The sequence below is a fragment of the Chaetodon trifascialis genome, chromosome 16 (assembly GCF_039877785.1).
Source record: "Chaetodon trifascialis isolate fChaTrf1 chromosome 16, fChaTrf1.hap1, whole genome shotgun sequence".
Lineage (NCBI taxonomy): Eukaryota > Metazoa > Chordata > Actinopteri > Chaetodontiformes > Chaetodontidae > Chaetodon > Chaetodon trifascialis.
Window position 1 is genome coordinate 1,704,816 of NC_092071.1, and position 27,965 is coordinate 1,732,780.

Genomic DNA, 27,965 nt, shown 5'->3' on the forward strand with positions numbered 1-27,965 from the left:
TGGATTTCAGAAACACACCTTCACTACAGGATTAAAGAGCAGGAGGGAGGGAGCTGTCGGGAAGTCGTTTCCTCAGCTGTCAGCAGCTTTCCTCCTCCTCCTCCTCCTCCTCCTCACGGCCATGCTTAAAGTGTTTGCATTCCCTTAATGTCATCACAACATATGAATGAAACAGCAATGTCCAAAGATTAGTCTTAAAAGAGGTTCACTCACATACAACTATCCACATTAAATATGTCGATATAAAAAAAGAAAGATGTGCAAATTACACAAAAACAGTCCGACTCATAAGAAGATGGACTCATTAAACCTGAATTAGCTCATTTTCAGACATTGAAGTTGTGATTCGGACTCCTAATGAACGTCCATCAGCAGCTTTTTACTACAGCTGAGCAGAGGTGAATTTCATGTGGAAGAACAGAAGTGAGCACATCAGCACCGTGACGTGAATCTGAACTACGACTCAAATAAAACCAGATCGACACAGCAGCGTCGTGTCTGTCCGTGTGTCTGAGAAATAAAGAATACTCTGATCGCTGCTTCAGTCTGACTCGCCGGCTCTCACTCTGACCATCACCAAACAAAAACAACGCAGGCGGGACGTCTGCTGTGTCTCTATTGGCTGACACAGAGCCAATGAGAAACCACCTGTGTGGAGGTTTACTCTCACATTTGAAATGAGGTCATCTTTCAGGACCTCATCTGATCTCTTACCTCACAAATACCAACAGCTGGTAACTCAGTCAGTCTGACACCTGCCTGACTCCCTTCACTCCTCTCTCTTCCACACTATCACCATGTTTTTGTCGCTGAGGGCCACCAGGTAGTGGAGCTCGGGGTCCATTGTCACACTGTTGATGGAGGGGCCCTCCACCTTACCGAGGCCCTTCCTCACCGGGGTCGGCCACTCCAACACCTGCCAAAACAAAGCACACGTCAGCGGCCGAGCAGCAAGCGAAGTTTCACAGGAGAGCATCTAAATGTCGCCACATCGCGGGTCAGGTGGTCAGGCTGGAGCTGCATTCATCGCAGGGACGGTCATTGGGCGATTAGGGGCACCTGTTGGCAGGTGCGGCTCTGTGCTTCGTCTCTCCAGGAGTTTAGGGTTTGTGTGTCCATGCCGGCGGCTGGTGTGACTGAATGTGTGGTCGTTTTGTGACCTCATTAAACAAACAGGGTCTTATCATCATGTAGCATCGTGTGCTGATGGACCACCTTCACGAGGTGCAGGCATGTTGTGTAAGCTGTGAATCTCATGGAGCAGTTGAGTGAGTCTGCCGTGCAGCTGGCGGGTTTTCAGAATAAGTTTCCTTTGGTTTGTTTGTTGTTCAGAGTTAACTGTCTCTTTTAGCTCTGCCTGCAGGAAGAGAGCCGCTGCCTCGATGGCCTTCTTCTTTGCTGCTTTTAATGTCACTGCCTGCTTCAATGAATGGTTGGTGTGATCATCATATGGTGTGTGTGTGTGTGTGTGTGTGTGTGTGTGTGTGTGTGTGTGCGCGCGCACGTGTGTGCGTGACCTTTGATGTGCTGCTGAATTATCAACCAACTTGCTGCTCGAGTTGTTTTTACTCAACAAAATTATGTTTTTGCTCAATAAAAACGGGTATTTTTCTTACTTCCTGCTTGCATCTGATCCCGCTGTCAGTGTGTGATGATGTGCTGTGAATGGAAACGACAGCATGCTAACATGCTAACAAAATGTCTCAGCTGTTACATGTTCCTGACAAATACAAATCCTGTTGTGCCTTTAACATCACCATTCGTGCGTAAATGTACTTTTTTTAATTCTTCTTTCTTTGACTTTGTCGTGTTAATTCCTAAAGTTGGACGGTGAGGAAACATCACATGAACAAAGTCTGACTGGACAGCAAACGCGAGCAGGCAGACGGCTGAAAACAGTTAAAAATGTCAGCACTCGTCTGTTACTGCACAGAAAACTGTTCAGCGTTTGATCCGGAAATCTGATCTGTGAGCTGAGACAGATGTTTGGACGGGAGAGTTCCAGCTGTAACTTCACTGCTCGCTGATGTTTTCTCTTCCACATAGCTGTGGCCGAGCTGGAGGTTTGTTTACGGCCTGGCTGACATGTCATCACGTTCTCAGTGGTTTGTTTGTTGGGTGTAAGTCAACAATAACAAAGAGAAAAAACATGCAAAGTAACGACAGCGTTTCGTGAGGCAGAGCAGTGGAGTAACAGGACGTGTGGAACAGGTGGTACCTCAGTGGGCTGGATGGGTTTCCCGCCCTGCAAACTGGTCTTGTGCAGGTTGGTGATGTGGTACGTCCACAGTCTGCCTTTGTCATCACCACACACGATGTAGGCTCGACCTAAACACAGGAACGAACGTCAGCCTGAGCACAGACGGGCTGAACAGACCCTGAGGAGCAGCGAACTGATCTCAGCGCAGTGAAGCTTCATTCTGCCGCTTCTGGTTGGATGACTTGGACTTACCAGGACAGGTGTTCAGAGCCAGGTAGGGAATCTCAGTGTGGGTCCACTGCAGCTCGGCCAGCAGCACAGCGCACACCGCCCTGCTCCTCTTATCGGGCCGCTGAGCTTTGGTTCTGCTCCAGCTCCACAAGTAGATGGAGCCATGCATGTAGTTCTTGGAGGCTGGAGGAGCAACAGAAGTGTGAAAGAAGAAGGAAAAGAAGAAAACTGAGGACGTGCACAGAAAGAAGGGAGAGCTGCACATCTTAGAGCTTCAACGTGGGAGCTTAAACCCTCTTTAACACAAGGAGATCATGAACAGACAGACGGCTGCTGCTTTGGGACTTTTAGCTTCACTAGACAGGGACTAAAATTAAACCTGTGTATAGCGCCATCGAGTGGCCTTCTAAAGTACATAAAGCCACTGACTGCTCCTCTCAATCCTTCACCACATGAAACACAGCTGAGGGCAAAACAAACTACAGAACTACAGCTCAGCAGTTTTGACTGGACTACTGACAACAAGGTGTCATGTGATCATTACAGTGTTCCTCTGAGCATCGGGGGGTCTCTAAAGTCAGAGATTCATCCTGAGGTTCAGTCTGGACCGAGCAACAGACCACGGCTAATTTCAGCTGGTGTGACTGGTGTGTGTTTTTGTAAATAAACTGTGAGAGCTTCACTTACCCACAACGTCGTCCGTGAGAAAACTCAGGCCATCGATGGTGTGGTAGTCGTGGTCTTTGTCTTCCTTCTTGTAAATGGGGAAAGTTATCTCCATGTCCTTTGACCTGCACACGTTAAGACAACACGTTAAGCTGCTGAGAAAGAAGCGTCCATCAGTCTGAACAAACCTCTTGAAAAAGGCGAAGATCGAGCAGACTTCTGCAAAAATATCTGCACTAAAAGCTAAAGCTAAAGCTGACACACGCACGCTGGATGCCTCTACTGTACCTCTTGGTGGAGCTGGTGGTGCCGAGCTGCGTGTTGAAGCAGTGCAGGCCGTCCTCACAGGCAGTCAGAAGGTGGGATTTCGCAGAAGTGGGGGGGAAGCAGATGTGCAGAGGGGTGGCGCTGATCTCCAACACCAGCAGCTGCCTGCAGGGACAAAGAGGGCAGAGACAGTCTCAACATGACAGCCTGAAGCTCTGCAAAGCAGAGAGCAGAGGACGCTGAGCATCAACTACCGGTGACTGTGTGTGACACGATGGACAACGAAGACGTGCAGATGAGTGATGACAAGCTCTGAAAAGGCTTCTGTTGGTCCTTGGTGAGTGAAAACTGCCGATGATAAACACTGAAACTGACTGAGGCATGTTTAAATTCTCAATCTCGGCGACGTATGAAAGCAGAAGCACTCACACAACTTTGAAGTTGTACTGGCTGTCGACTCCTCCGATGTCCCACATCACAATCTTATTATCGTACGATCCCGCTGCGAGAGAAGAGGCGAACAGGTGAGACGCCACTGAAGACAATGTCCTCAAAAACAACAGTCTAAAATCCTCGTCATGGAGGACACGGTTACTATGCAGCAGCCACTCGTCTTTTAACCTGTCAGACTCTCAGAGCTCATAATGCTGTTCTTTATGTGTGAGAGGGAACAGGACTCACTGAAGAGGAAGTTTCCCTGCTGGTGGTTGAAGCGGAGGACAGACAGCGCCTTGCGGCTCGCTCTGAACTCCCCGTAGGCTACGTTGTTTCTGGGGTGGATCAGTTTGACCAGCCCTCTCTTCCCACCAGCTGCCAGGATGCTGCAGTGCTGAGCCGAGGCCTTTTCTCCCCGGGACATCAGCACGGTGGACCAGGCCAGGGAGAAGAACTCCTGCGGTGAGGAGCGACGTTAACATCTCACGCTAATGATGCTACTAAATCAATACTGACGATCACAGTAAAATCCATGAAGCGTGCTGATGGCCTTTAGAACTCTGTTATGGGAGAATAAATGGAGCAAACCTCTCCGGGAACTTTGTACTTCTTCATCACCATCCCAGCTTCACAGTCAATCACACACACAGAGTCTCCACCACAGGTAGCAACCAGGCGGCTTCCTCCAGCAGCACCTGTTCATGCAGGAAGAGACTCTGATGAACACAGTTATTTACGAATTTAAAAGCTTTCATTCAAAAGGCCTCAGATGAATGTGAGGAAGGTGTTTTTCTTGTGTGGACTGGTACCGCTGGAATCCGGCAGCGGCTGGAAAGCGCAGGCCCACAGCTGGGTGGAGAAGTCCTCTGAGCTGTCCTGTTTACTGTGACACTGGAGGACGTGGAGAGGCTTCAGACGCACCGGCTGCTGGAGGAAGGAAGCGTGGACAGAGAGGAAGACGTAGAGGGGATGAAGGGACGTGAATGACAGGACATTCTGCTGCAAACAGCGACACCAGCAGCTCTGTGAGGCTGGAGTTAGACGCAGCGCTGCTTTGAGCTAATTGCTAACCTGCTGAACGCTAGCAGGTGTAATGTTTCTCAGCTTAGCACATCAGCATGCTAAACTGTGCTAATCAGCAGCTGCATTAGTTCTTTAGGTCTGAACAACAACACACAGGTGTGCATTCATCAGCTGTGTTCACGTCACCTGTGTCCCGCTGCAGCTCTTTGTCGGCGTCTCAGCGTCTCTCTGCAGCACCTCTTTGCAGACGACTTCCTTCTGTCTAATCTGAGCTGCATCCTGTCGCACTTTAGAGCCTCTGCTGGGTGTCTCTGCCCTTGTCTGTCCTCTGGTGGGGGTGGAGGGTGGCTGGACCGTCTTGCGGGGGCTCATCCTGACGGTGCTGGTCTGGGTTGGGGTCTGAGGTTTGAGGCGGAGGCTGAGTTTACGGGGGCTGTCTTCAGCTGGGAGGTCTGCACGCAGCTTCTTGCGAGGCGTCAGACTTATGGCGTCCATCACTGATGAGGTCTGTTTCCTCTTGGGAGACCTGGACGCGTCCTGAGAGAAAGAAAACAGTTTGTGATCACAGTGTCCCCCGAGCCAGGTCTGACCGCACGGACAACACGCAGCAGCTCGTCCTCTAAAGTCTTACACTGTTCTCGCTGGCGTCAGCAGACTCTTTGATCTCCGGTTCGTCCTTCGGTTCTGTCAGAGAGCGCAAATAGTCCCTGGCTATGATCTCCACCTGAGAACCAAAGAAGACAAAGAGACAGTCACTGAAAATGGCGGGACAGAGGACGACGCACAAAAGAGGCCAGAAGGTCTCAGACGGCCTGAACTTACCTTCCATTTAGTGAAGTCACTGACCGAGCTGGGTCCAAATTTAACCAGCTGACGGGCAGTGTTGACAAAGTCTGTCTCCAAAGTGGACAGTTTCTCTGCTGTGACGGGATCCGGGAGACGGAAGCTCTTCTCCCAAACTGCGATGACCTAAAATAAGTAAAGCAGCGACAGCCTGTGCAGTAACGTGATGGTGTGCTGCAGCATTTGCAGCGAAATATTTCACTTTCAGACACCAAAGAGTCGCTGCAAACATCTGTCTCAGCCTAAGACAGGACTTAGGTCCATACCCTGCTCCTCAGGTTCTCGCTGTAGACGTAGCGCAGGTGGTTGGCGGTCGTAGTGACGTCTCTCCCGTTGTAAAGCCTCAGGTTGGGCAGCAGCACCATCAACTTGTGATTATCACTCACCTGAGCAAGAAAAGCAACACAACAATCACGTCTAAGACCAAAAGGTGTCATTTTATTTTGAAGGAATCCCGAAAAACACACACTGCTGTCCTGTGAAAGTTTCCAGCAATCGGCACATGTGGTCATGTCAAAAATACTGAGAATTCAGCCTGATTTTAGCTGCAAACACACGAATGTTTAAGCATGGGTTTGTCCATTTCTTACAAGCCAATTACACTACACGTCTGGAGGAAGGTGGCCAGGCGACCATTCACAGTCAATAGAGTCCACTTAACTTAATCTGCATGTCTTTTAGCTGTGGGAGGATGCTCACAGACGCAGCGAGAACATGCAGATAAAGGCCGGCTGGTGGGACCGAACACAGGGACGTCCTGCTGTGGGGCCAAAGTACAAACCACTGACTGCGTCTTACACATTATTCACAGTGAACGAGCGAGCACATGAGGACTGTACCACAAAGAACCCCCCAGAGCTGAACTATAAGCAAAACCAAAGCCATCAGCGTGTCCTCACAGTGATATAAAGGTTGTCCTCCATCTTGAGCTCCTCCAGGCCGCTCAGAGACTCCAGCGTGGTAACATCCTCCATCTGGTTGTCGCTGAGGTCCAGGCACCGAAGCGCAGGCAGCTCCAGGTTCTTGGGCAGCTCGTGCAGTCGGTTCCCAGACAGGTCCCACCGCTCCAGGGACTGGAGCCGGGACAGCAGCCAGACCGGCAAGTCCTGGGGTGTCAGTCCCAGTTTAGACAGACTGAAGCAGAAAGATCACATAGTTCATTTAGTGACCTCTGCAACAACTCTTCTCTCCAGCTCAGGAATAATTTACTGCACTAACGTGCTGATCCTTTATGACATATGATCAACTGAAACAGCACAAAGTCAATATATTTATTGTTTGAGTTGATTCATTTGTGTAAATATCTGCTTATTCTGAATCTGAAGCAGCAACAAAAGTGGAATAAAACTTACTTCAGCGTCTTGATTTGCTCCAGTTTGCTGGTTTTTGGAGAGCCCTTCTCCAGTAAAAGCTTCTCTGTTATTTTCTCCATTGATGACCTGTAGAAAGGTTAAAGATACCAGAGAGGCGACAGCATTGAAGAGTCAAGTCTGTTCCAGCTCTAACCACACCTCTGCATCCATCACTGATGGGTGTGTCTGACCACACCCTGAGTGCTGCTCGACACCTCTACGACAATCAGCAAGGTGAGAACTTCAGTCGGTGTCTCATGAGTTGCTCTTTCATTGTAGCAGAAATAAAATGTACCAAGTAAAGTATTTGACAAACAGCAGCCCTCTGAAGTAATGCTCTCATGTGTATCTCATGCTCTATCAGCACACACCTGAGACACATCACCTGAGAAATGTCCAAGAACACAACATACAGGTGAGGTGATACTCAGTGTTGTCAGCAGTTTCGCGCATTTCCACCAACAGGCAGCTGGTGGCAGTAGTGTGCAAATAAATGCACCAACACAGCAGCAAAAGGCCAGTGTATACAAACAAATATTAATTAAAAAAAATCAGCTTTGCAGTCGTTGAATGAAGATTAAAATGCCTCAACACAACAAATGTTAAGCCCACACAGACATTTGAGGTGAGTTCAAGAGTTCAACAGCACAAACTTACTATGTTCCAAACGTGCTCACTTTAATGTATTTTACATTACGTGTTAATACACATTAAGTACACAGCAGTGGGCAGTATTACAATACTTGTTTTCACACAGGTTGATGTTCAGCCTGGTCTCTGTGTTTCAGTGGTTTCAGTTAACTTTGTATTGGTGGTCTCTTTGCTCATTTGTTTTCATGTGTGGTGTTCAGGTGTTCTGCTCAGGTAAGATGTGGAATCTACACATCGTTGGTGGCAGTTTGTAGGTTATTTACACGACAGATATACTTGAGCTCGACCTCACGGCAATTTGAAATACTATGTGAGTGCTTATGAGCCACCTAATCACAAATATGTGATTAAAAATCACTTTTTCACATCATCTGGCCTTCACGTCCTCCCTCAGACCCCTGTGACCTGCAGAGAGGTCCTTGTCCAGGCATGACTACACTGTGTTTTAACAATGAAAGCCGGTAAAATGCAGCCGTTGTTGATCTCTGCTTCAAAATGTCAGTCCGCTTTTCTTAAATACACATGATGGCTTAGATAAAAAGTTTCCCTTTGTGCTGTTTGTGTGGTACTTTGCATTGAATCTTTGCTTCATTGTTTAACCAGCAAACAATACTCGTTTATGTGAGACAATAAAACACAAGCTTCAGCCACTGCGGTTGGTTTTATACCTCTAACAACACTACCTTTTCAGATATTCAGTATTATCCTGAAACTACCCGTCTTTAAGCTTCAACGCGACATGTCTGTTGAGGAAAATTACAATAAGAAGCAACAACAGAGGTTAACTTAACTTTAGCCACGTTGGAGGAACCGACTGCCATTTCTTTGTATCTCTATGCTACGAAGTTGAGATTTTAGACAATAATCCTCTTTTTCTCGGTTTTATTGCTCATCCCAGTCGCGTGTTTTTCGTAAGCAAACATTAGGAATGATTAGTTTGTTAATAAAGTTAATAATTGATAAAGTTACTTACCGAAGCTTCAGCAAACTGAGCACAGACGAACAAACCCAGATTTCCCGGGTAAAGGTGTGTATTTCCGGTGGGCGTGGTTTACATCAACTTTTGAGGGCACGATTTTACCCTGAGTTTTGCCTGCCAGGCAAAATGCAACGCCAGGTCTTGACTCCTGCGGATACCTTCAAAATGTTGGGCCACCAAAAACACATTTTCTGACTTTTATCGTTGGGTTATAAAATCTGAAAATTCATGCAGATAATAAATATATACCAGAATGTAGGTGTTCAATACTTACCGCAACGTTTTCGGCCTTTGAAAATGATTTAAAACCTTTACGAAGGAATTGACATTTTTTAAACAGATAATGGTGTCTGTCTTGTAAGCCCCAGTCTTTTATCTCCCTGTCATTTGTCGTTTTTTAAAAAACATTGTTCGTCCTCGTGTTGTTATATTTTATATATTTGTTTGTTCATTTTATCTTTTCTTTCCCACATATTGAGTTTTCTCATGTATGTTTTATAGGCTACTGCTGCTTGGATTATTTTTGTATATGTTTATACAAATGAAACGCTTGTTTACTGGTATAAAAACGGTTGAACAATCGTCTAAAACCTACATATTATTCATGCCGTGTGGTGAATTAAACCAAACGCTTCGGTAGGTGGCGCTGTTGGTCTACTTTAACAGCTTCGACACTTCCAACAGTAGAAGAAGATGCAGGCTAATGGCTCCTGACAGGAGTGACGGTGCGGCTTCATGTGCTTGTAAAGGCATTCGGCGGTGTCTCATCTGTGAAGAGGTTAAAGGAAAAGGACAGTTGGAGGCGAAAGAACCAAAGGTGAACATATGTGACTGAAAACCGGCTTTTACGTTTCTTTTAATCAGCAGGGAACGGGCGGAACTGCTGCTAGCGCTGTTACAAGTAGCTACGGGTGCCCTCACAGGACATTCCCATCTCTGTCAAGTTATTACTGTTAACGTTAAAGTCTGCAATAGCAGTGTCTGGTGAAACAAGACACTTTTAGATAGTATGCTGTCGTTATTACGATATAATGACTGAGTTCTCGTTAAGTTAAGCTTTTCTCGTTATGACGACATCATTGTTGTTCCTAAAGGACAACAGTGCAGCCTGGTGATAGTGCCCGCGTGTGCGTGTGTGTGTGCAGGAGGAGCACATAACATGTTACTGTAATGTACCAGTCCTGTCTCCGCTTAACTGTTTGCACTTCCTGGACCAGAAGTGATTAATGTCGTGAGCCTCTCAGAGTTCTTAAAAATGCATTATTGGTTCGTCAGAATCAGAAATGACAGTGTCATGAATGCCATGTTCACCCAACATTGTTTTGTCTTTGTCTATGAAGACTGTGCATTATTTCCTGTACAATCCTGAGACAAGGCTTGCCGTTAGCAAAGATGCTGCAGCTGCATCCTTCCCATTTCCTGGTGTCTTCCTGTGGGAGAACTTCATATCAGAGGAGGAGGAGGAAAACCTGATAACCACCATGGACCAGGATGTGTGGAACGAGTCCCAGTCTGGTCGAAGGAAACAGGTTAGGTGAAACACGTTGTTTTGTTTGCCTCACTTTGTATTTGTTAACCGATTTCTAGACGGCAAAAGTCAGAAGTAGCTTGTTTATTCAACACAGTGTTACAAACCTGTTCTCCTGGCTTTGACAGTCGTGCCCATCATACCTGTAGATTAGTTTTGCGCCAAGCTGACGAGTCACCAGCTGAGTGCAAAACAAATTTGACTCCAGCAAAACTCGCTGAGCAAGATTTTCTAAACTCTGCCTTAATTCACCTCGTCCGATCTTCAGAGTGTGCTGTGGTCAACAAATGTCAGTGTCAAGAACTGTCTTCTTCATCCAGAAACTGCACTTTTTGGGAAATACTGTTAGAAAATGATGGCGCAGGTGGTAACACTGTCACCTCAGCTAGAAAGTCCCCGGTTCGATTCCCGCTGTGGGCACCGGGGGCGTGTCCTCCACCATGCCTTCGGTGCATGCTGCTTGAGGAAAAAAGGGGCCTTTCTCTGGAGTTTGCATGTTCTCCCCGTGTTCACCTGAGGGATCCTCCCCTCTAAAAAACACACATGAAGATCACCACCTGACCAATGGTGACGACGAAGAAAACTGGGTCCCCAGGCGCCGGTCGGATGGCAGCCCACCGCTCCTGGTCTGCCGCGGAGGAAGGACTTACCAGGATGGGTCAAAGGTGGAGGACAAATTTCACCGAGCATGGCGTGTGTGTGTGTGCATGTGCATGTAATATGTGACGAATGAAGGGGATCATCCCTCTGATTCTTCTTCTTCTTCTAAAAAAACATAACCTCTGTGGCCTCTGAAGGGGTGTTAGATTTGGTCAGCGGCGCTCCCTGCACACCCACGTGTGTTTGCAGACATTGTGGCTGATTAGACAAACACACAGAAGAGTTCCAAACGTGTAACCTGTTCCAGGTGACACACCCAACCAGCCCAAACAAACTAAAGGAGTGACTATTCAAATAAACAGTGGAAAGAAAATTAGTCACAAGTCTCTTTGAATGTCCCACGAGTGACACATCTTCTCTCATGTTGTTGCAGGACTTCGGCCCAAAAGTTAACTTCAAGAAAAGGAAAGTGCGTGCGGGCGGCTTCAGTGGACTTCCAGCTCCGAGCCAAAACCTCGTGCTCCGAATGCAGCAAGAGCCGAGCCTGGCAGGCTTTCAGCCGGTGGAGCAGTGCAATCTGGATTATCATCCTCAGCGAGGCTCCGCCATCGATCCACACCTCGACGACTCCTGGCTGTGGGGGGAGCGCCTGGTCACCATCAACATGCTATCAAACACCACACTGACTATGTCCCTGGAACAGGGTCTGCCAAAGATGGGACTCGCAGAGGAGGTCCGCGTAGCTGTGCGTCTCCCCCGCAGATCGTTAGTCGTGTTATACGGCGAGGCGCGGCACCGATGGAAACACGGCATCCAGAGGGAGGACGTTCAGGCGCGCAGGGTTTGCAGCACCTACAGGGAGCTGTCTGCAGAGTTTCTACCTGGAGGCCAGCAGGCCGAGCTGGGAGCTCAGCTGCTGAACGTTGCCTCGAGCTTCCAGGGAAGTCCAGTATAAGCTAACGATGCAGAGGAAGGCTGTGCTGCAAGAGGCCGAGATCCAGACTCCTCGGACGTTCTAGAGCTTTTAAATTCTGGCTAAGAGAAAGGAGGCCACGCTTCGCTGCTGTATGGCTGATTCACATGTTTTTATCGTCATTTTTCAGTAAACTTTATTCCAGTTCAACGTTTGGATAATCGCCTGAAACTTGTGCACACTGTCACTGAAACGGGTCTCCTGTCTCACCTGCTGTCATTCCGAATTGTTTTACCTATTTATATGAGACTCTCTGAATTCTCTTAACAGCTGATGATTAAACATGACGATGAATCATAATTCAAACACAGTTTTCTATCAGATAGAATTTTATAAATGTGTTAATTACATGATGCTTTTTCACATGCAGTTATTGTTGTTACCGCCATGAACGTGCTGTTGATACCACAGAAAAATATCAAAAATATTAAATAGTCATGAAATAATGGATTAAAAAATGGAATAAAACCCAAACTGTCAGAGCCACAAACATGAATCATCAGATTTGTCAGCTGAAACAAACCTGTATATTAAAATATAAAACAAGGATGCTCGTCAAAGTTCCTCTTTTTTTTATCATATGGGCCAAGAAATACGTGCAATGTCTTTTAATAAAAAGAAACACATTTCTTCCATCCACGCTTCGCTTCACCTTGTGTTTTTATGCAGAATGTGGCTTTCCATCCTCTGCAGTTGTGACCGCAGGTTTCATCCCAGCGTGTCGACGCCTGGCCCTGCCGGCTCCAGCTGGTCTGAGGCTGAGCTGCTCAGCTGCTGCAGCACAGACCGGCGTCACAGGAAACAAGTGGCTGCTGATGTGAAGGTCATCATCTTCCTCCTGCTGCAGCTCACATGCTGTCGTCCACACCTTAAAGGAACAAACCTGTTTATGATTCAGATCGTTTACAACTGATAAAATACTTTACAGCCGGCAGCTTTTCAGTGTGTGTTTTGGTGTTTTGGATTTGTGAAAGTGTTTCCTCCAGGCTGCTTTTCATCTGTTCATAGATAATTCAATTCAATATTCCTTTATTAGTCCCACGAGGGGAAATTCCAATATACAGCAGCATCAATAAAGTGTATAAAGTATTAGAAGTGCAATGCAAATTCAAAACAAGTATACATACAAGAGTGGGATAAAAGAATAACGTCATCCTAAGAAATTGTAGATAGTATTTACAGATTGTTATGCACTGATTATTGCACATTATTGCATTATTGCCCAGGTTATTGCACAGATTGTAAACATATTATTGTACTGATTACTTGGAGCAGTTTCTGTTGTACAGTCTGACGGCTGCAGGAAGGAAAGACCTGCGATACCGCTCCTTCACACACTTTGGATGTAGCATCCTGTCACTGATGGAGCTCCTCAGTGCAGTGAGTGTGTGTTGGAGGGAGTCATTGTCTGTCATGGAGGACCATTCAAAGTTGCTGGCAGTTTATAGCTGCCAGTTTAGCCTGCACAATAAACCCATCGTCAAACATGAACTGATAACATTTTTATCAGGATTTACTTCCTTGCAGGGTGAACAACGTGATCACCTCCTTAACTGGTATTTTATATTTGCACTATTTCCTGTTCTGTACTGCAACTGCTGCACAGCAATCTGGATAAATTAGGTTTGATCTTATATAAACCTGAACGAGGAAGTAATATTGAAAAAGCAATAAATGAAAAAAAAAAAAAAAATGCAACCAATTCAAAAATCTGAGACCTTTCTGTTTTCAATTTCAGCTGAAACGCCGTGTGGGGTTCACTGGGCAGATGTTGTTTATTGATATCTCCAAATGTATACTTTTACTTTGATAAGATTTTACTGATGGTTGCCTTCACTGTACTTGACATAGTAGTAGTACTTTCAGTTTTGTAAAACATCAGAATGTCTGCATCTCCTGCAGACTTGCTCGACTCTTACTTTGGCATGTTTTCCACAGTACTTCTATTGACCATACCTTTATTTTGAAGGCCGCAGCCGGACATCCGTGCGTCCTGTCGCTGCTGGCTCGTCGTTGGCTGGTTGAACTGCTGCACAACCTGTTTGTTGATCGCCCTCCGTGGCTTATTAACACTCCGACTTGAATGCGAGCCGGGTCGGTTTGTCGGGGGGGTGAAGCTCGCTGTGTGACAGCAGACAGAACAACATACGGAGGATGTCCTGAGCTCGTTTTCGGCGACGCCATGAAACGGAGTTGGGCTTTTCTAACGTAGCTCGTTAGCTAGCCGCGTCGCGCAGTGTACACACAGCGTTTTTGTTCTGCTCCTCAACAGGCTCTGCATGGCAAATTAGCGCCAGTGTTGAGCTCAGATAAGGCGCAAAAACTGCGGCTGTTTGGCTGAAAAACGCGTCAGGAGTAATCCCTGGTTGTCAACCTCAGCCCCGGGGCTAACCCCCGGTCGCCGATCGAATTAATGGCCGGAAATCCGAGGAGGGGCGCCGGTCTCATCGGCCTGATGAAGGACGCCTTTCAGCCCCACCAGCAGCCCCCCCAGCCTCACCAACCTGCGGTGGTCGATAAGAAAATGGTGGAGAAGTGCTGGAAACTCATGGATAAGGTACTGACAGCGTTGTTAAGGGGCATTAAATCGATAAAAACACATAAGTGAAGGTGGGTTTGTCACTAGATTCAAATGGGAAAATCATTCACTGACACTAATTATCAATATGAGCACAAGAGTTATTTTGACACGACCTTCTCACACCTGAACCTTTACACCTTTAACACACACACACACACACACACGCACACACACACACACACACACACACACACACTTTGCCTTAACCTACTGTGAAACTGGTTTTCTGACACTGATTAAACATTAGTCTTAACAACCTCATAAGATTAGACTGACTCTCAGATCCACACAGAAAAAGTTTTAAACCCTCGGCTCGTGGAGCTGGACACTGTGCGCGTGAGAAGACTGAAATCAAAGCACAGCCGTGTCCCTGGTTTCTTATCTCATTAGGACCAGTCACAGTTCAATTTGGCCACTGACATTAATCTGTTGATCGTTTTGCCACTGACACGTGAAAACACTTCAAGCACCCACAGACGTCCCGATGATGAAAAGGTGTGTGTGTGTGTTGTGTGTTGTGTGTGTGTGTGGAAGCAGGCTTGGTTTGATGTTCTCATCTGTCGCACTGGTTTATCTTTTGAAAGACCTTAACTGAGCCTGACAGAAGAGAAGAAAGTGGAGACGAGCTCAGGAGAGATGAATCCAGGAGGGTTTCAGTTAGAGGAGACAGACATCGGATCGGACGTTTGTCCACTCAGCTGTCTCATGTGCTCGTCCACTGTGAGCTCTTCATGTCTCACTGACTGACTCATGTCGCTGTTGGAGGTTTAAACCTTAATCTTTTGAATTTTTACCAATATTGGCTCACAGTTGGATCGGTACTGTAATCAGAAAGTAAGAGAAATTCTTCAGTGAAGAGTTTTTGTGTTGAACATCAGTTTGATTACTTGATGTGATTCTGAACACACTTTCCTTTTGTCCCTGAAGTATTCATGTTTCTTGTGTATAAGTGTCGTGTTGTGAAGCGAAGCAGACGTTAACGCAGCCTGTCGTACAGCCTGGTGTGCATCCACACTCATCCTCCCTGTTTTTACAGCCCGAGCTGGAAATAAAATGTCCCCAAAATCGCTTTCAGTCAAACAGCTGAAGTCAGTTTTTACACTCTCAGTTTCTAACGTGAAGTCTGCAGAACTCTGACTTCTCGGACTCACTGAAGCCTCGTTAACTTCACTGTAAACACAGGCCTGTCCTTAAATAACGTCTTTGGGCCTTTGTGTTTCCCGCCCAGGTGGTGCGTTTGTGCCAGAACCCAAAGGTAGCGCTGAAGAACAGCCCCCCCTACATCCTGGACCTGCTGCCGGACACCTACCAGCACTTGCGCACCATTCTGTCCCGATACGAGGGCAAAATAGAGATCCTCGGGGAGAACGAGTACTTCCGCGTGGTCATGGAGAACCTGACCAATAAGACGAAGCAGACCATGAGCCTTTTCAAGGAGGCCAAGGAGAGGATGTATGAGGAGAACTCCCAGCCCAGGTAGGCTTACCGTTACTGTATTAAAGGGCCTGATCGGCAGCACTGCTGCAGAATGAAGCTACCTCTGAGCTATTAGCATTCAGCGGCCGTGCAGTGGTGGTGTCATAGGCATTCTCATCTAAATGCTGTCTGAGAAGCTTTGTGTCGTCTGTTGTGTTTCCAAGAAGAAACAAACCTTCTCCAAACTACAAACTTGTAAGTAAAGCAACTCAAAGTGAGTCCTCCGTCCATGTTTGCTGTCTTATTTCCATTAAAACAGAGTTAGGATCATATCAAAGTAGTTCCTTTTTGTTGCTGCGGCCTCATTTTGAACAGCTATTATTATACTCCCTCCACATGAAGCCTGCAGTGACCTATTGGGATAATTATAGTGCATGCGGGCTTTAAACAGGTCAGCTAGCTGCTACTGTATATTTACATAAAAATACTTCTGTCATCTTTTTTACGACTTTGTTAAACACTACACGTCGGCAAGTTTCTCCGCTCTCCGTCTGTACACTTCCCATCACTGCAACCCATGACATTTGACAAAAGTAGCCCAGCCATGTGATCAGAAGCAGAATCACTCGAATGAACGATGAAGGCATGATTAAACTGTCGCAATCACATCCACTTCCTGTTCCTCGGAAAGCTCTTAGTAAGCGAAAGTTCCTTCCTCCGACGCGCTGTGATTTTTATCAAACATTTCCTCTGAGACACTCGACATCTTCAGCCGTTGCGAAGGTTAGCAAATGTGTCAGCCACCAGGGCTTCAGTAGGCACAGTCCCGCTAAATGAACCTTCAAAGGTGTGTTTATGGTCAGTCCTCGGGTTTACGCCACGTTAATAATACTCATGTAGTCTAGATTTTTAAACACTGGCTTTGAGGAGGTGTGTGTTGGCCAGATTGTGTACTAAACCAAAGCACGCCGTGGTTCAGGGTCTGTACAACACTGTTGTGGTCAAATACATGTGACGCTACGGGTCTTAACTCGCCTGCCCTCCTCCTGCCTCCCGTCGCTCCTGTGACTCCATCATAGTGAATTCATCTTCAGGCTAAGAAAGAGAAGAAAACACAGAAGTCTTAAATCGACCAGCTCCAAATGTAAAGCCAGAGGATCGGGAAATGTCAGATAACAAACAGCTGTGAGGCGGTAATTAGCAATTATTTTCATTTTCCATTAATTTTGTTTGTAAAATGACAGAAAATAGTGAAAAATGTGTCCCAGTTTTTCAGAGCGACGACTTCAAATGTTTTTTCTAACCAGGAGTCCAAAATCCAAAGGGATGCAGTTTTCGATGATATAACAGACAGAAAAGCACAGACAGATATTAAAATATTAGGCCTTAATCTGATAACGTCCCTGACTAACTGTCTTTCGCTCTCCCTCTTGCTCCCCTCTGACTCAGGCGAAATCTGACCAAGCTGTCTCTGATCTTCAGTCACATGCTCGCAGAGCTAAAGGCCATCTTCCCCAACGGCTTATTTCAGGGCGACAACTTCAGGATCACCAAAGCTGATGCTGCCGAATTTTGGAGAAGGTCATTTGGGGACAAGTGAGTCTTTACTTAATCGAATATTAAACATGTCAGAAGACTCATTCGGGTGTTCGCTTGCTTGAGGCTCTGCCTTACAGCTTCCTGAACAACAAGAGCAACAGTCCCCTGAATTTGCTCCCAGAATGCTTCAGGCTTGTGTTCAAACCCTGTCACAGTAACTCCTCTCATGCCCTGTAGGACCATTGTGCCATGGAGGACGTTTCGTCAGGCCCTCCATGAGTTTCACCCCATCAGCCTGGGCTTGGAGGCCATGGCTCTCAAGTCCACCATCGACCTCACCTGCAACGACTACATCTCCGTGTTCGAGTTCGACATCTTCACCAGGCTCTTCCAGGTGAGGCTCCTAACAGCAGAGCGCGTCCACAGATCCACGTCGTTTAGAGACTTTCAGTCACGAATGAGTCGAAGAATCGAGAATCACGCCGCGTGGAGGCACAAAACATTTGCGTGTTTCCGTTTGGTCGCCACTTTGTCGATGAGTCCAGCTGAAATGTGTGTGTAGACGCAGAAGACGACGAGGCTCAATGATGGCTTTAAATGATTATTGGTATTTGATCTGATTGATGATACACACAAAACGTCTATTTGCAAATCCACCAAAACGCCTTGTGTGTGTCCCTGAGGTCTAACAAACTCCTTTAATGCATCTTCTTCTTTGTAAAGCTAATTTGTTTTGGAAAATGCATCCCTGTGCACAGGAACAAGCTACTCACCACTTTGGTAACTGCTGTGCACTTAAAAAAGCAAATTCCTGTCTGATATCCTAAAATCTGAACAGCAGAACAAAGCCAAACACTGGCTGATACCTGTGTCCTGACCTTTCTTTGTTTTGGTGTGCGTGTGTGTGTGTACCTGTGTGGTGCGTAGCCGTGGTCGTCTCTTCTGAGGAACTGGAACAGCCTGGCAGTCACACATCCTGGGTACATGGCGTTCCTGACCTACGACGAGGTCAAGGCTCGACTGCACAGGTTCATCCACAAACCTGGCAGGTGAGACAGAATGACAAAGAGCCAGAACACCTTCCTGAGCCGTACACAGTGTTGTTTGAGTTGAGTTTAAGGATGAATATAAACGCTGTTGGCTGACATTGTTCTCCGTCTCTCAGCTACATCTTCAGGCTGAGCTGCACTCGGCTGGGCCAGTGGGCAATCGGCTACGTGACAGCTGATGGGAACATCCTGCAGACCATCCCCCATAACAAACCGCTCTTCCAAGCCCTCATTGATGGATACAGAGAGGGATTGTGAGTCCGCTACAACACAGTGTCAATGCACCAGTTTATACATTTTAGAGTACATCCTGTTATAGTTTGCCTCTCGGGATGGGTAGAAAATGTTAGTAATGATGCCAGAATAACTGTTTTTTGATTCACATCCTCAGTATGTTCCGATCAGTCATCACTTCACCAGTAAATTACTAAACATATGGTAGTGCAACATGAAATACGCTATGTTTGAAGGCCAAAATCCAGAGGACATGAGAGGAGCTGTAGTTTAAATACACATCTCTCAAAGCTGCTGTCGTCAGTGTTTGTTTGTGTGTGTTTACGTGTGCGGTGCTTCTCCAGCTATCTGTTCCCAGATGGTCGTGCACAGAACCCAGACCTAACAGGGCTGTGTGAACCCTCTCCACAGGACCACATCAAAGTCACTCAGGTTTGACCGTGTTTGTGCCTCATCTGTCAATCAGTCATTCCAATTCCTGTCGCTCAAGAAAGTCTGTTTGTAGTACAAAGTACACAAGTGTAGCAGACACACAGCTAAGGCAAAGAAGTGCCACCATGCTGTGCTGCAATATACAGACCAATGTACTGCTGCATAGACACAAAAATTAAGTCTACCTGTCTTGAATATAACCAGCGTGTTCTCCTCGTCCTCCTGCAGGAGCAGTACGAGCTGTACTGTGAGATGGGCTCCACTTTCCAGCTCTGTAAGATCTGTGCAGAGAACGACAAGGACGTGAAGATCGAGCCCTGCAGGCACCTGATGTGCACGTCCTGTCTGACCGCCTGGCAGGTGAGGCTGCCACACTGTGCTATAAAGTTATATTACGCTGGTTTGTTGCGTTTCTGGAAATCTTAACCACCATAAGGGAAGTCCGTCTTTGTTTTGCTTACAGCCATCAGCATTTATTTAAATCAAGCGTATGTTGTAAAATCTCATGCTTAAATACTCTCATTTATCTGCCTTCATTTGACCCAGGCCTTTATTTGAAACAGGTTTATATTACAGACCTCAAATTAAAATTTAGTAGGAGGCTTCGCTGTTGATGTTAAAGCAAACTTTGTCCATGTTTATTTGTTGTCTTGACTAAATAGAGCATCACGTATTTCCACAGTGCTGATTCCATCTGTACAAACTGTCTGCACACTCTCTTCCCCGACAGAAACACTGATGTGATTCAGTCTTATTTCCGTGCCATTTTTTTCCATCGCTGTGAAACTCCCATCAATCAATGAAACGCCACACTTCCTGTCTGTGTTTCACAATAAAAGCCTCAAAGGGCATAATCCCACCCTATCCTCATAAGTGTTTTCTTTGAAACAAGACAGGTACACGAAGTTTCTTTGACAATCAGTTAAGATATAAGTCGCGTGTCAGTGCATTAGTATGACATGGAATGAACATTATGCCTAATTGGCACATTGATGGTGGCTCACATGATAAAGTCAGCATAATGCTCTTTTACAGCATTGGTTCCATAAGAGTAATGTCATAAATGTCAGAACAGAAACCGTATTGTCACTGACTAATTAATTAACTCAGAATAATCTTACTACTTCTACTTCAGGGGTTTAAATGTTCTACACTGTTACTTGCTGTCATCATCACATGTATTGCTTCAGCCTGTCTTGCTGATGCTCTGGTAGTTTGTACGTTCCCTGCATCTCCCTTTGAGCACAGCTGTCATTGAGTTAGAGCCAGAGTGTCTCATATCTGACCAAAGCCTTACATTGTAAACGTTGCTTTCCTTGTGTGCGTCAGGAGTCGGAGGGTCAAGGCTGTCCATTTTGCCGCTGTGAGATTAAAGGCACAGAGCCAATCGTAGTGGACCCCTTCCACCCGAAGGCCAGCGGGGCTTCCTTTGCCGGTTTCCAGGGGTCCAGCAGAGCAGAAGCTGCCGGCAATGATGAAGAAGAGGATGATCGCCTGGAGGACCAGCACCTTGTCATGAGCAGGCTGGCCTGTAGCAAAGTAAGAGGACCACATACAAACATCGATCATCTGATCAGATTTAGAAATGTAAATCTCATCGCTTTGCGCAGTATAATGCCTCTAACTGATTAAGTGTGTGTATGTGTGCAGGTAGAGCGCCCACCATCTCCGGTATCTCAGCTGCCTCCAGTGCCCCCCCGACTGGACCTCCTGCAGCAGAGACCCTGCAGCTCCCACAGCACACAGGCTCAGGGAGCCACAGCGAAGGTAAGCGTGCGTGACACTCAAACAAAGCTCAAGACTGAACAAACAGGCGGGTACCCTCCTCAAGGTGTTAACTTCCACCTCGATGGTTGATGATTCCCCCCAGATGGCGGCCACACACAGGGACAAGCCTCTACCTCTGCCTCCAGCCCTGAGAGAGCTTCCCCCTCCTCCCCCTCCGGAGCGCCCCTCCCTGGTCGGCCAGGACTCCAGACTCCAAAGGAGACCCCTGCCCTCCACCCCCGACCAACCCGCCTGGGCTTCCAACTACATGGTCCCACGCCCGGTAACCAAGGCCCTGTCAGCCCTGTCCTCCAGTCCTCAGAGCAATGGAACCAGTGCAGAGGGAAGCAAACCCCAGTCAGCTACTAACGCTGTCTACTGCCTGGCTGCAAGGTACGGAGCTCTGCTGCTGGCTTCTCATAACATGATTGTATTGCTGAATCTATTGAATTAAAGCCAGGAAATGAACGTTATGCTTAGTGCGAGCAAGCACCGTTGTTTTTCCTCAGCCAGCCTTTATTTGTTTATTTGTCAGCTATGCCACAGTCTTTATTTGAGACCAGGCTTTTATTTGACGACCTGCATTTGTTTGAGGAAACACAGTACGTAATGTTCATTGTTTTCTGTGTCTGGTCAGATCCCTGCCAGGTGCCGCAGGTTCGAGCGGGGAGAGGCCATCGTCTGACGGTGAGGAGAATGAGTACATGAGTCCCACCTCTCTGCCAGCCTCTGGTGCCCCCTGGGTCATAACAGGCTCCTTGGTGCCCCCACCACCGGCCCAGACAAACCACCACAATGACATCAGGTAAGCAGGTGGCGATGCAGGGACTCCCACTGGAAAAAAATCAGTGAACGTAGGAATAAATTAAGATTCCCAAGCCCTCATCAGTATTTGAGACGGCCTGAGTCTGAGATTAGAGGCCAAAATGTTCACCAGAAGGTTTGTCAGCATCTGCAATAAACACACAGCCAAACAAGGCGGGGAACTTATTCAAAGGACTAAACAAGATTAGAGAAGGATCACAGTATGTGCAGCGGAGCAAACGGAAAAACAGTGATGTGCTTTGATGAGTGTGTGATGGCATTTTGGGCTAGCATTCAGCCTGTGGCAGCCCCAGCACCGTCCTGGATTCAGCGCTAACATGAAAGGAAAATCAATCAAAGTGTTAGAGCTGCTTCTTTCAGTGTTGTCTGTTCCACAGCTGCTTACTTCGAGGAGAGCTCCACAGATTCAGCTTTGCATTCCTGAAAGAGTGTCATGCTCAAAACCTGGGCCTGCATTACCCACAGTGCAACTCCAACACTTCTCTTGGTCAGAGATTCGGGTGCTTTATGCCAGCAGCAGCTAATGTAAGCTCGTACGAAGCCCACACATTATTTTTCCTCCAAACTTGTGGGCTTCAGCCCCAACAGATGTTTACTCAAGTGAGGTGATTCACTCTGACATAGCTTAGCTTAGCTTAGCACACAGTTCCCAACTTTCTTCACCTTTGACATGTTAAATCGTCAGAGTTCCCCTTTCATGTGCCTGTCAAACACCATGAAAAATGATGTAGGTGGTTACAGTGAGGCCTTTTCATGCTGTATATCCAAAAGTTATAAGAGACACTGAAAATGCAAAGAAGTATCAAACAAAGCCTTCCATGTTCTGAAAGGTCCAGGTTCACTGGGAGCTTCTCTTTGCTGAGCACCGATAACTGGACACTAATGTCAGCACTAACTGTTGCAGGAATGTATCTGGAGCAGTTGTTCTCATGTCCACCAGGGGGCTCCACAGCCTCAGTTCTGTTTCTCCGTGGACATCCCACTCCTAAACCCACAAACACCTCCCTTTGACTCATTTGCTGTTTTTAACCTCCTTCAGTAAATACTTTCATGCAGATGAAGCAAAGGGAGTGTTTTGGCAAGAAGGCAGCAGAGTCACGCAGCTTGTTGTTTTAATAAAATGACGGCAGAGTCATTGAATACAGGACCAGAATCCACACAAAGGAACACTGAACATGAATGATAAAAACCAGTGAGCTGTATGATGGGAGACGACTGGTAGTACTGGGTTCATGCACATTTAATGCGGTACCATTGGTATCATTAATATCCACTATCATTAGTGATAGTCTGAAACATGCAGATTGAAAAGGTTACATCATCAGAAGATGTGAAATAGTGTTACTTTGTATTTTAGAACACTGCATGCAGAAAAGGGTTTTATTATGTTATTATATGTATGTATGCTCAGACATGTGATGATCAGTTTCCAATTAAAACTGGACATAATGAAAGACAAACATTACTCCAAATTTTTGATTGTCCCAGCAGCGACGTGGCTGACAGTGACTCTGAGGACCCCCAAGTCTACGAGTCCATGTGTAACATCCAGGCCCAGGCTGGTTCCTCTGAGGCGGCTCAGGCCTCTGACCCAGGTAACAGGACCCAGGACACCTAATTATCACTTTCCTGGGGGGAGTAAAGGGGAATGTTTTCCTGTGTTTTCCCCTGGTACAAAGACTTACATACATACTAAATTCACAATATTGTGTATTATTGCTGTCGTTAATTTGCGAAGGTTTCTTGAAGAAGCACATTAATATTTGTGGACATCAAAGCATCGTTCAGGTGTTGCACCTTGACTACAGGTAGTCACCACTGTGATGTTTGTTTTTCAGACTACCCTCAACATTCAGCAGTCACTTCCCAGGACAAGAAGGAGGAGACCAGTGAGGAGGACATTTACGAGTATGACTGTCCCAGACCGGTCGCCCCTCCCGCCCCCACCAGAAGAACCCTATCAGATATGAGCGGTCCCTCCGCCGCCTTCAGCACCCTCAGCATAGACGGTGCAGTAGAAGCCAGTATGTATTTCTACTGATGGTTGTGTGTCAGCTGTCTTAAATCATGGTTGCTCTCAGGCTGATAAAACAAGCATAAAACCTGTACAGGCCCACAGCACATACGTGTGAAGTCCTCCACTCAATGGCCACTTACTTGTTTTTTTCTGGAGCTTTGGACAGTCTAACCTCATCTGGATAAGAAGTCCAGAAGGTGTCTTCAGTTAACACGTCGTAGATGAGACCAAAGGAGCTTCTGTCCACCATCTGTGTTAATCACAAACATTACAGTAGAACTACGTGAAGGGCTCACCAGGGACAGTGCACTGTATAAAGAATTTAAATTAAATTAGAATGTAAAGAATTATTTGGCATTAACTGTCACGTCTCTGTATTCCCACTTTCACTGACTGTTGTCATCTCACCTGTGTTTCCAGGTATGTTTGCAGCAGGTGTCGATCCTGAACGTCCCCCTAAACCTCTCCCACGGCGAGCCAACTCCGACCGGCGGCCTCGGCCTGTAAACCGTGAATTTTCTGCTCCATTGCCAGACCTCCCTGGTCCCTCCTCCTCCTCCGCCTCCCCTCCTCCTCCTCCTGCAGGTCCAGGAAGCCTGGCCCTAAACGGGGAGATTGAATGCCTGATGTCCCAAGGCTACTCCATCCAGGACATCCAGAAAGCCCTGATGATCGCCCAGAACAACCTGGAGACGGCTAAGAACATCCTGCGCGAGTTTGTCTCCATCCCCTCCACGGCACACATCGCCACATAGTCACTCCAGGCACGCCTATCCTGTCTGTCTGTCTCTGTCTCCACTCTGTGCCATTACCATGGATAGCATTTACCAAGCACTTTCCTGCAGGGCCACAAGTACTTGCTAAAAGGTCTAACTCTGAGGAGCAATGCTGCGTTCACGTCAAATCGGAAGATGCAGACGAGCCAGATGACAGCTATCATCATCTGCAGGTTCCAGTCATTGAAATGTCATCCACAGTCATTTTAAGAAACTGCTGAAGGTATGACTTGCTTTTCTAAGTGGAGTTTTAGTTTGAAACGATGTTTTGTTGGACTGCTGTTACACCAATGAAAAGTGGCCTCAAAACCTCTTGTTTACTCACCTCTTGAAGATTGAGGTTTTCGGCCCAGAGGGTGCGCAAGGTTCCCAATAATGGATGCATCCATTGGCTGGTCAGTTCACACTCCAGTTTGTTTAGAGGAGCAGCTCGGTGGAAACAGATAAGTCCGATATGACCTGAACGCAGCATGCACGGAGAGAGGAAGCCTTTAAATGTGAGCTCTCTGTAGCCAAGCTTTGACCGTGTTGTACTCTGCTGAGGTCCACTCGTGCCCCTCAGTCTGAGTACCTTTTCTCTCATTAAGCTAAGTGTTGAAGCAACAGTGACTTTGATCAGTAGGGGGACCCTGCAGACCCTTGTTTCTGACTCGGTGTCCCGCTGCTGGCAGCTGTTAAGTTTGGTGCTTTACGGGCTTCTTGGCAAATTGTGGCGTACGAATACGTAGCGACGCGAGTTCGGTCGGAAACTTAGTGATTAACTCTGTGGTGTGTGTGCTCATGCTGATGAATGTGAATGTTCAGTCGCAGTATTGCAGGGCTTCATGTCGTACGCGTCGCTGTGGCTCGCTCTGTTTTGATGGTATTTGACAAGTTGACTCCATGTTTCCTCTCAGCTCCCGGCTCAGTGATGGGTCTATAAGGAAATAACAAGTTTAATGTGTAAGTACTCTCATGAGTTGCCGTGCTGTGTGTAGTACTAACAATGGCTGAAGTTTATTTTGTCATTTAATTCCATGATTGCCTGCCACCATTCAGGTGGTCAGCTTCCCTGTACTCTTGTAGTTCCTTGCTAAAAAGCAAACAGACGTTAACATGTGCTGTTAGGTTTCAGCCCACATGATGACATGTTTAAGCCCAGTCACATTTGTACCCAGAGCAGCTTCAGGAGGGTCTGAGAGATCAGACTTGCTTTACATTGAGCTGTAAAGCAACAAACTGAAGGTTGTTGTGTGGACTCAGGTACTCTGTCATGAGCCAGGTTTGAATGTAGTGAATGAGCAGATGCTAAAGGACACACAGACATGATGATATACTGTTGGCAGTGTTGTGTACAAACACAAAACTCGACTCACTCCTCCAAGAATTGGATATTCTTTCTTTTTTCACCTGTATTTCATATATGCAACCACTTTATATTTGATCTTTTAAAATCAGTCGTTTTTCAGAGCCTCCTGAGGCCCAATCTCCTCCTCCTATGTCAAGCTCTGGAGAAGTCTAATGTGGTTTCAGTAATGCGTCGATCATACTACATATCACATACAACTTGAACATTTCAGTCACTCAGCAGTTCGTAAAATTTCTTGTGGGATGAATGTTGAAAATACTAATTCACCAGCTGGTACGCAACCATCTGAGCAACGTATGAGATATGAAAGCTGAAATGGGCAGAAAAACATTCTGCAGCTCTTCATCCATCAGCTCACTGTGGCTCCTTGTTCCATTACTCCTGCAATACACTACTAATTCTACTAATCCTCTGTTTTTTCTTGGATCATCGCCACCAACACCCAGTTAAATTTAGCATTTCTTTGTCGTTCATATGGCTGAAATATACCGTCGCTGTAATGTCGTTTGAAAATTTCAGTGTATACAAGATTTTATGGCTAAATACCCACAAAAGAAATCACTTTCCCATCAGCCTCAGCTGTACTTTGTGTTCGGTGCGAATTAGCCAGTTTTAGCACGCTAACATGCCCGAGCATGATCACGTTAGCATGCTGACGTTAGCATTTGGCTCAAAGCACCACTGTGTGTAAATACAGCCTCACAGAGCTGCTAGCATGGCTGCAGACTTCTTTAGTGTCTCAGTCTTTTGACTGTCTGGTGAGTTCTTGACATCAACAAGCTTCCCATAAATAATTCTATGAAATCAATGACTGAAATGTCAAGAGTATAAGTGGACGGCGATCAGCTGGACTTCATGTCTCCAACAAAACACTCAATTTAACATAAAACTGAACTTAAACTAAATAGTGGTGGGTTTCACTCAGGTTTGTAGATTTTTCCAGTGGACCAATAACGAGCTGCTGTCACTCCCTTACTTTCATGGTATCTCACCCCGTTAGTGGCATTTTGATGTCATATCGACGTGAGGGCCTGTACATTAACCCAACCACGGGATCAAGGGCTCATTTAGAGCAAAGATGAAAAGATGTCTGGCTCATCAAAGCTGGGAGTCTGATCCAAGTCCAGGAATACATCAGCGCTGAATACAAATACATTGTTAGAGAAGCGGCACCTTCTTTAAGATGACTGTTCCTTATTAATGCACACATTTAGGAGCGGCGCCAAAAACAGGACAGGACCAAGTGTCTCATTTCCACTTTCACATGATAAATATGTCTCAAGCCTCCTCTTTAACAAAGAGTGCCACTTCTCCTTTTCCAAAACAAATGCTCAACCGTCACTTGTAACCTCTGCAGCAACATGTAAATGTGCCTTCTGTCCATCACAGCCTGCACATACCAGCAGACAAACCAAACCAAACAGTTCCTCCACGTTTGCTGCGTCAACGAAATGCAAAACTGCACACTTCCTGTTTTTAATTGGTGCCCTTTTCTGGCAGTTAGTCTCAGATATTCACTTTCAATAAGAAGCATTGAGAGTTTGGAGTCGGTTTTCCACATGAGGTCATCTGAGTCGCAGACTGTGTCGCAGGAAGCGTCAAAACTGATCATTAGAGCTCAATAAATACTGGATTTCATAAGGTCCCATGAATTTGCTAAAGATTTGAGATTAGGATATGTACAAAACTGGAAAAATAAACTCACCAGTGCTCCCTGGTGGACAAACTGTGTAATGACAGTTTGTAAACATGATTGTTAAGAGTTGTAAGCTGCATTCACCAAAGGAAAAAAAAAATCAGGCTTTATCTTAAAAGTATGAGTTTTCTTGCAGTTCAGACGTACTATTTACTAATTAAAACTAAAACTATTTCACAATAACAAGTTAGTCTCCATTTTTTTAATTTAGTGAATGCAAATTTTTTAGCTGATGTAAACTTTGATAAGAGGGGTGGGCGCATCGATCCCCAATGCATCAATACGACCATTATGAAATCTGGTTTTGAGTATCGATGCTTGCATCAATAGTATTGAATTATTGAAGTAAAGAATCCATGTTCAATCACATCCTGGACTCATGAACTCTCCACTTCCTGCTGCAGTTTTTGCATCTCTGCTGTTGTTACGTGCATGTGTGAATTCACATGATGAATATTTTTATGTACCATTACAAACATGCATGTGATGGAGTCATTAACAGAGAACAGCCAAATGAAACGCTTCCTGTTTGGCAAA

The 27,965-nt window shown here is 46.2% G+C and overlaps 3 protein-coding genes across 4 annotated transcripts; 2 read left to right on the forward strand and 1 right to left on the reverse strand.

Moving 5' to 3' along the window:
- Positions 1 to 769: 769 nt before the first annotated feature.
- lrwd1 (leucine-rich repeats and WD repeat domain containing 1) lies at positions 770 to 7,097 on the reverse strand. Its single transcript, XM_070983391.1, has 15 exons — positions 7,018 to 7,097; positions 6,565 to 6,799; positions 5,932 to 6,051; positions 5,645 to 5,791; positions 5,454 to 5,546; positions 5,009 to 5,359; positions 4,609 to 4,726; positions 4,388 to 4,494; positions 4,046 to 4,256; positions 3,794 to 3,866; positions 3,386 to 3,529; positions 3,119 to 3,222; positions 2,453 to 2,614; positions 2,219 to 2,328; positions 770 to 916 (listed from the first exon to the last, which is right to left on the reverse strand). The coding sequence occupies exons 1-15, from the start codon at positions 7,095 to 7,097 to the stop codon at positions 770 to 772; spliced, it is 2,202 nt and encodes a 733-aa protein (XP_070839492.1).
- Positions 7,098 to 9,335: 2,238 nt separating this feature from the next.
- alkbh4 (alkB homolog 4, lysine demthylase) lies at positions 9,336 to 12,386 on the forward strand. Its single transcript, XM_070983173.1, has 3 exons — positions 9,336 to 9,464; positions 9,988 to 10,176; positions 11,209 to 12,386. Exons 1-3 carry the CDS (start codon positions 9,351 to 9,353, stop codon positions 11,728 to 11,730), a joined length of 825 nt encoding a protein of 274 aa, XP_070839274.1. The 5' UTR covers positions 9,336 to 9,350; the 3' UTR covers positions 11,731 to 12,386.
- Positions 12,387 to 13,776: 1,390 nt separating this feature from the next.
- LOC139344817 (E3 ubiquitin-protein ligase CBL-like) lies at positions 13,777 to 27,746 on the forward strand. Of its 2 annotated transcripts, none has more exons than XM_070983202.1 (15): positions 13,777 to 14,305; positions 15,558 to 15,805; positions 17,195 to 17,341; positions 17,522 to 17,678; positions 18,212 to 18,333; positions 18,450 to 18,587; positions 18,912 to 18,999; positions 19,228 to 19,359; positions 20,329 to 20,538; positions 20,650 to 20,766; positions 20,870 to 21,159; positions 21,404 to 21,571; positions 23,080 to 23,186; positions 23,430 to 23,615; positions 24,029 to 27,746. In XM_070983202.1, exons 1-15 carry the CDS (start codon positions 14,162 to 14,164, stop codon positions 24,361 to 24,363), a joined length of 2,589 nt encoding a protein of 862 aa, XP_070839303.1. In that variant the 5' UTR covers positions 13,777 to 14,161; the 3' UTR covers positions 24,364 to 27,746. The 2 variants fall into 2 exon arrangements, with proteins under 2 accessions (XP_070839303.1, XP_070839304.1); XM_070983203.1 differs by having other exon boundaries at positions 23,083 to 23,186.
- The last annotated feature ends 219 nt before the right edge of the window (positions 27,747 to 27,965 follow it).

What these genes read in the sequence shown, in the direction of transcription:
- lrwd1 (XM_070983391.1), bottom strand. Translation starts at nt 7,097, where the DNA reads ATGGAGAAAATAACAGAGAAGCTTTTACTGGAGAAGGGCTCTCCAAAA. An exon ending in TCTCACGGACGACGTTGTGG is followed by an intron (nt 2,615 to 3,118) that starts GTAAGTGAAGCT and finishes TTGCTCCTCCAG; the next exon opens with CCTCCAAGAACTACATGCAT. An exon ending in AACCCATCCAGCCCACTGAG is followed by an intron (nt 917 to 2,218) that starts GTACCACCTGTT and finishes TTGTTTTGGCAG; the next exon opens with GTGTTGGAGTGGCCGACCCC.
- alkbh4 (XM_070983173.1), top strand. Translation starts at nt 9,351, where the DNA reads ATGGCTCCTGACAGGAGTGACGGTGCGGCTTCATGTGCTTGTAAAGGC. An exon ending in TGGAGGCGAAAGAACCAAAG is followed by an intron (nt 9,465 to 9,987) that starts GTGAACATATGT and finishes TTGTCTATGAAG; the next exon opens with ACTGTGCATTATTTCCTGTA. An exon ending in AGTCTGGTCGAAGGAAACAG is followed by an intron (nt 10,177 to 11,208) that starts GTTAGGTGAAAC and finishes ATGTTGTTGCAG; the next exon opens with GACTTCGGCCCAAAAGTTAA.
- LOC139344817 (XM_070983202.1), top strand. Translation starts at nt 14,162, where the DNA reads ATGGCCGGAAATCCGAGGAGGGGCGCCGGTCTCATCGGCCTGATGAAG. An exon ending in TTCATCCACAAACCTGGCAG is followed by an intron (nt 18,334 to 18,449) that starts GTGAGACAGAAT and finishes TCCGTCTCTCAG; the next exon opens with CTACATCTTCAGGCTGAGCT. An exon ending in CCTGTCTGACCGCCTGGCAG is followed by an intron (nt 19,360 to 20,328) that starts GTGAGGCTGCCA and finishes TGTGTGCGTCAG; the next exon opens with GAGTCGGAGGGTCAAGGCTG.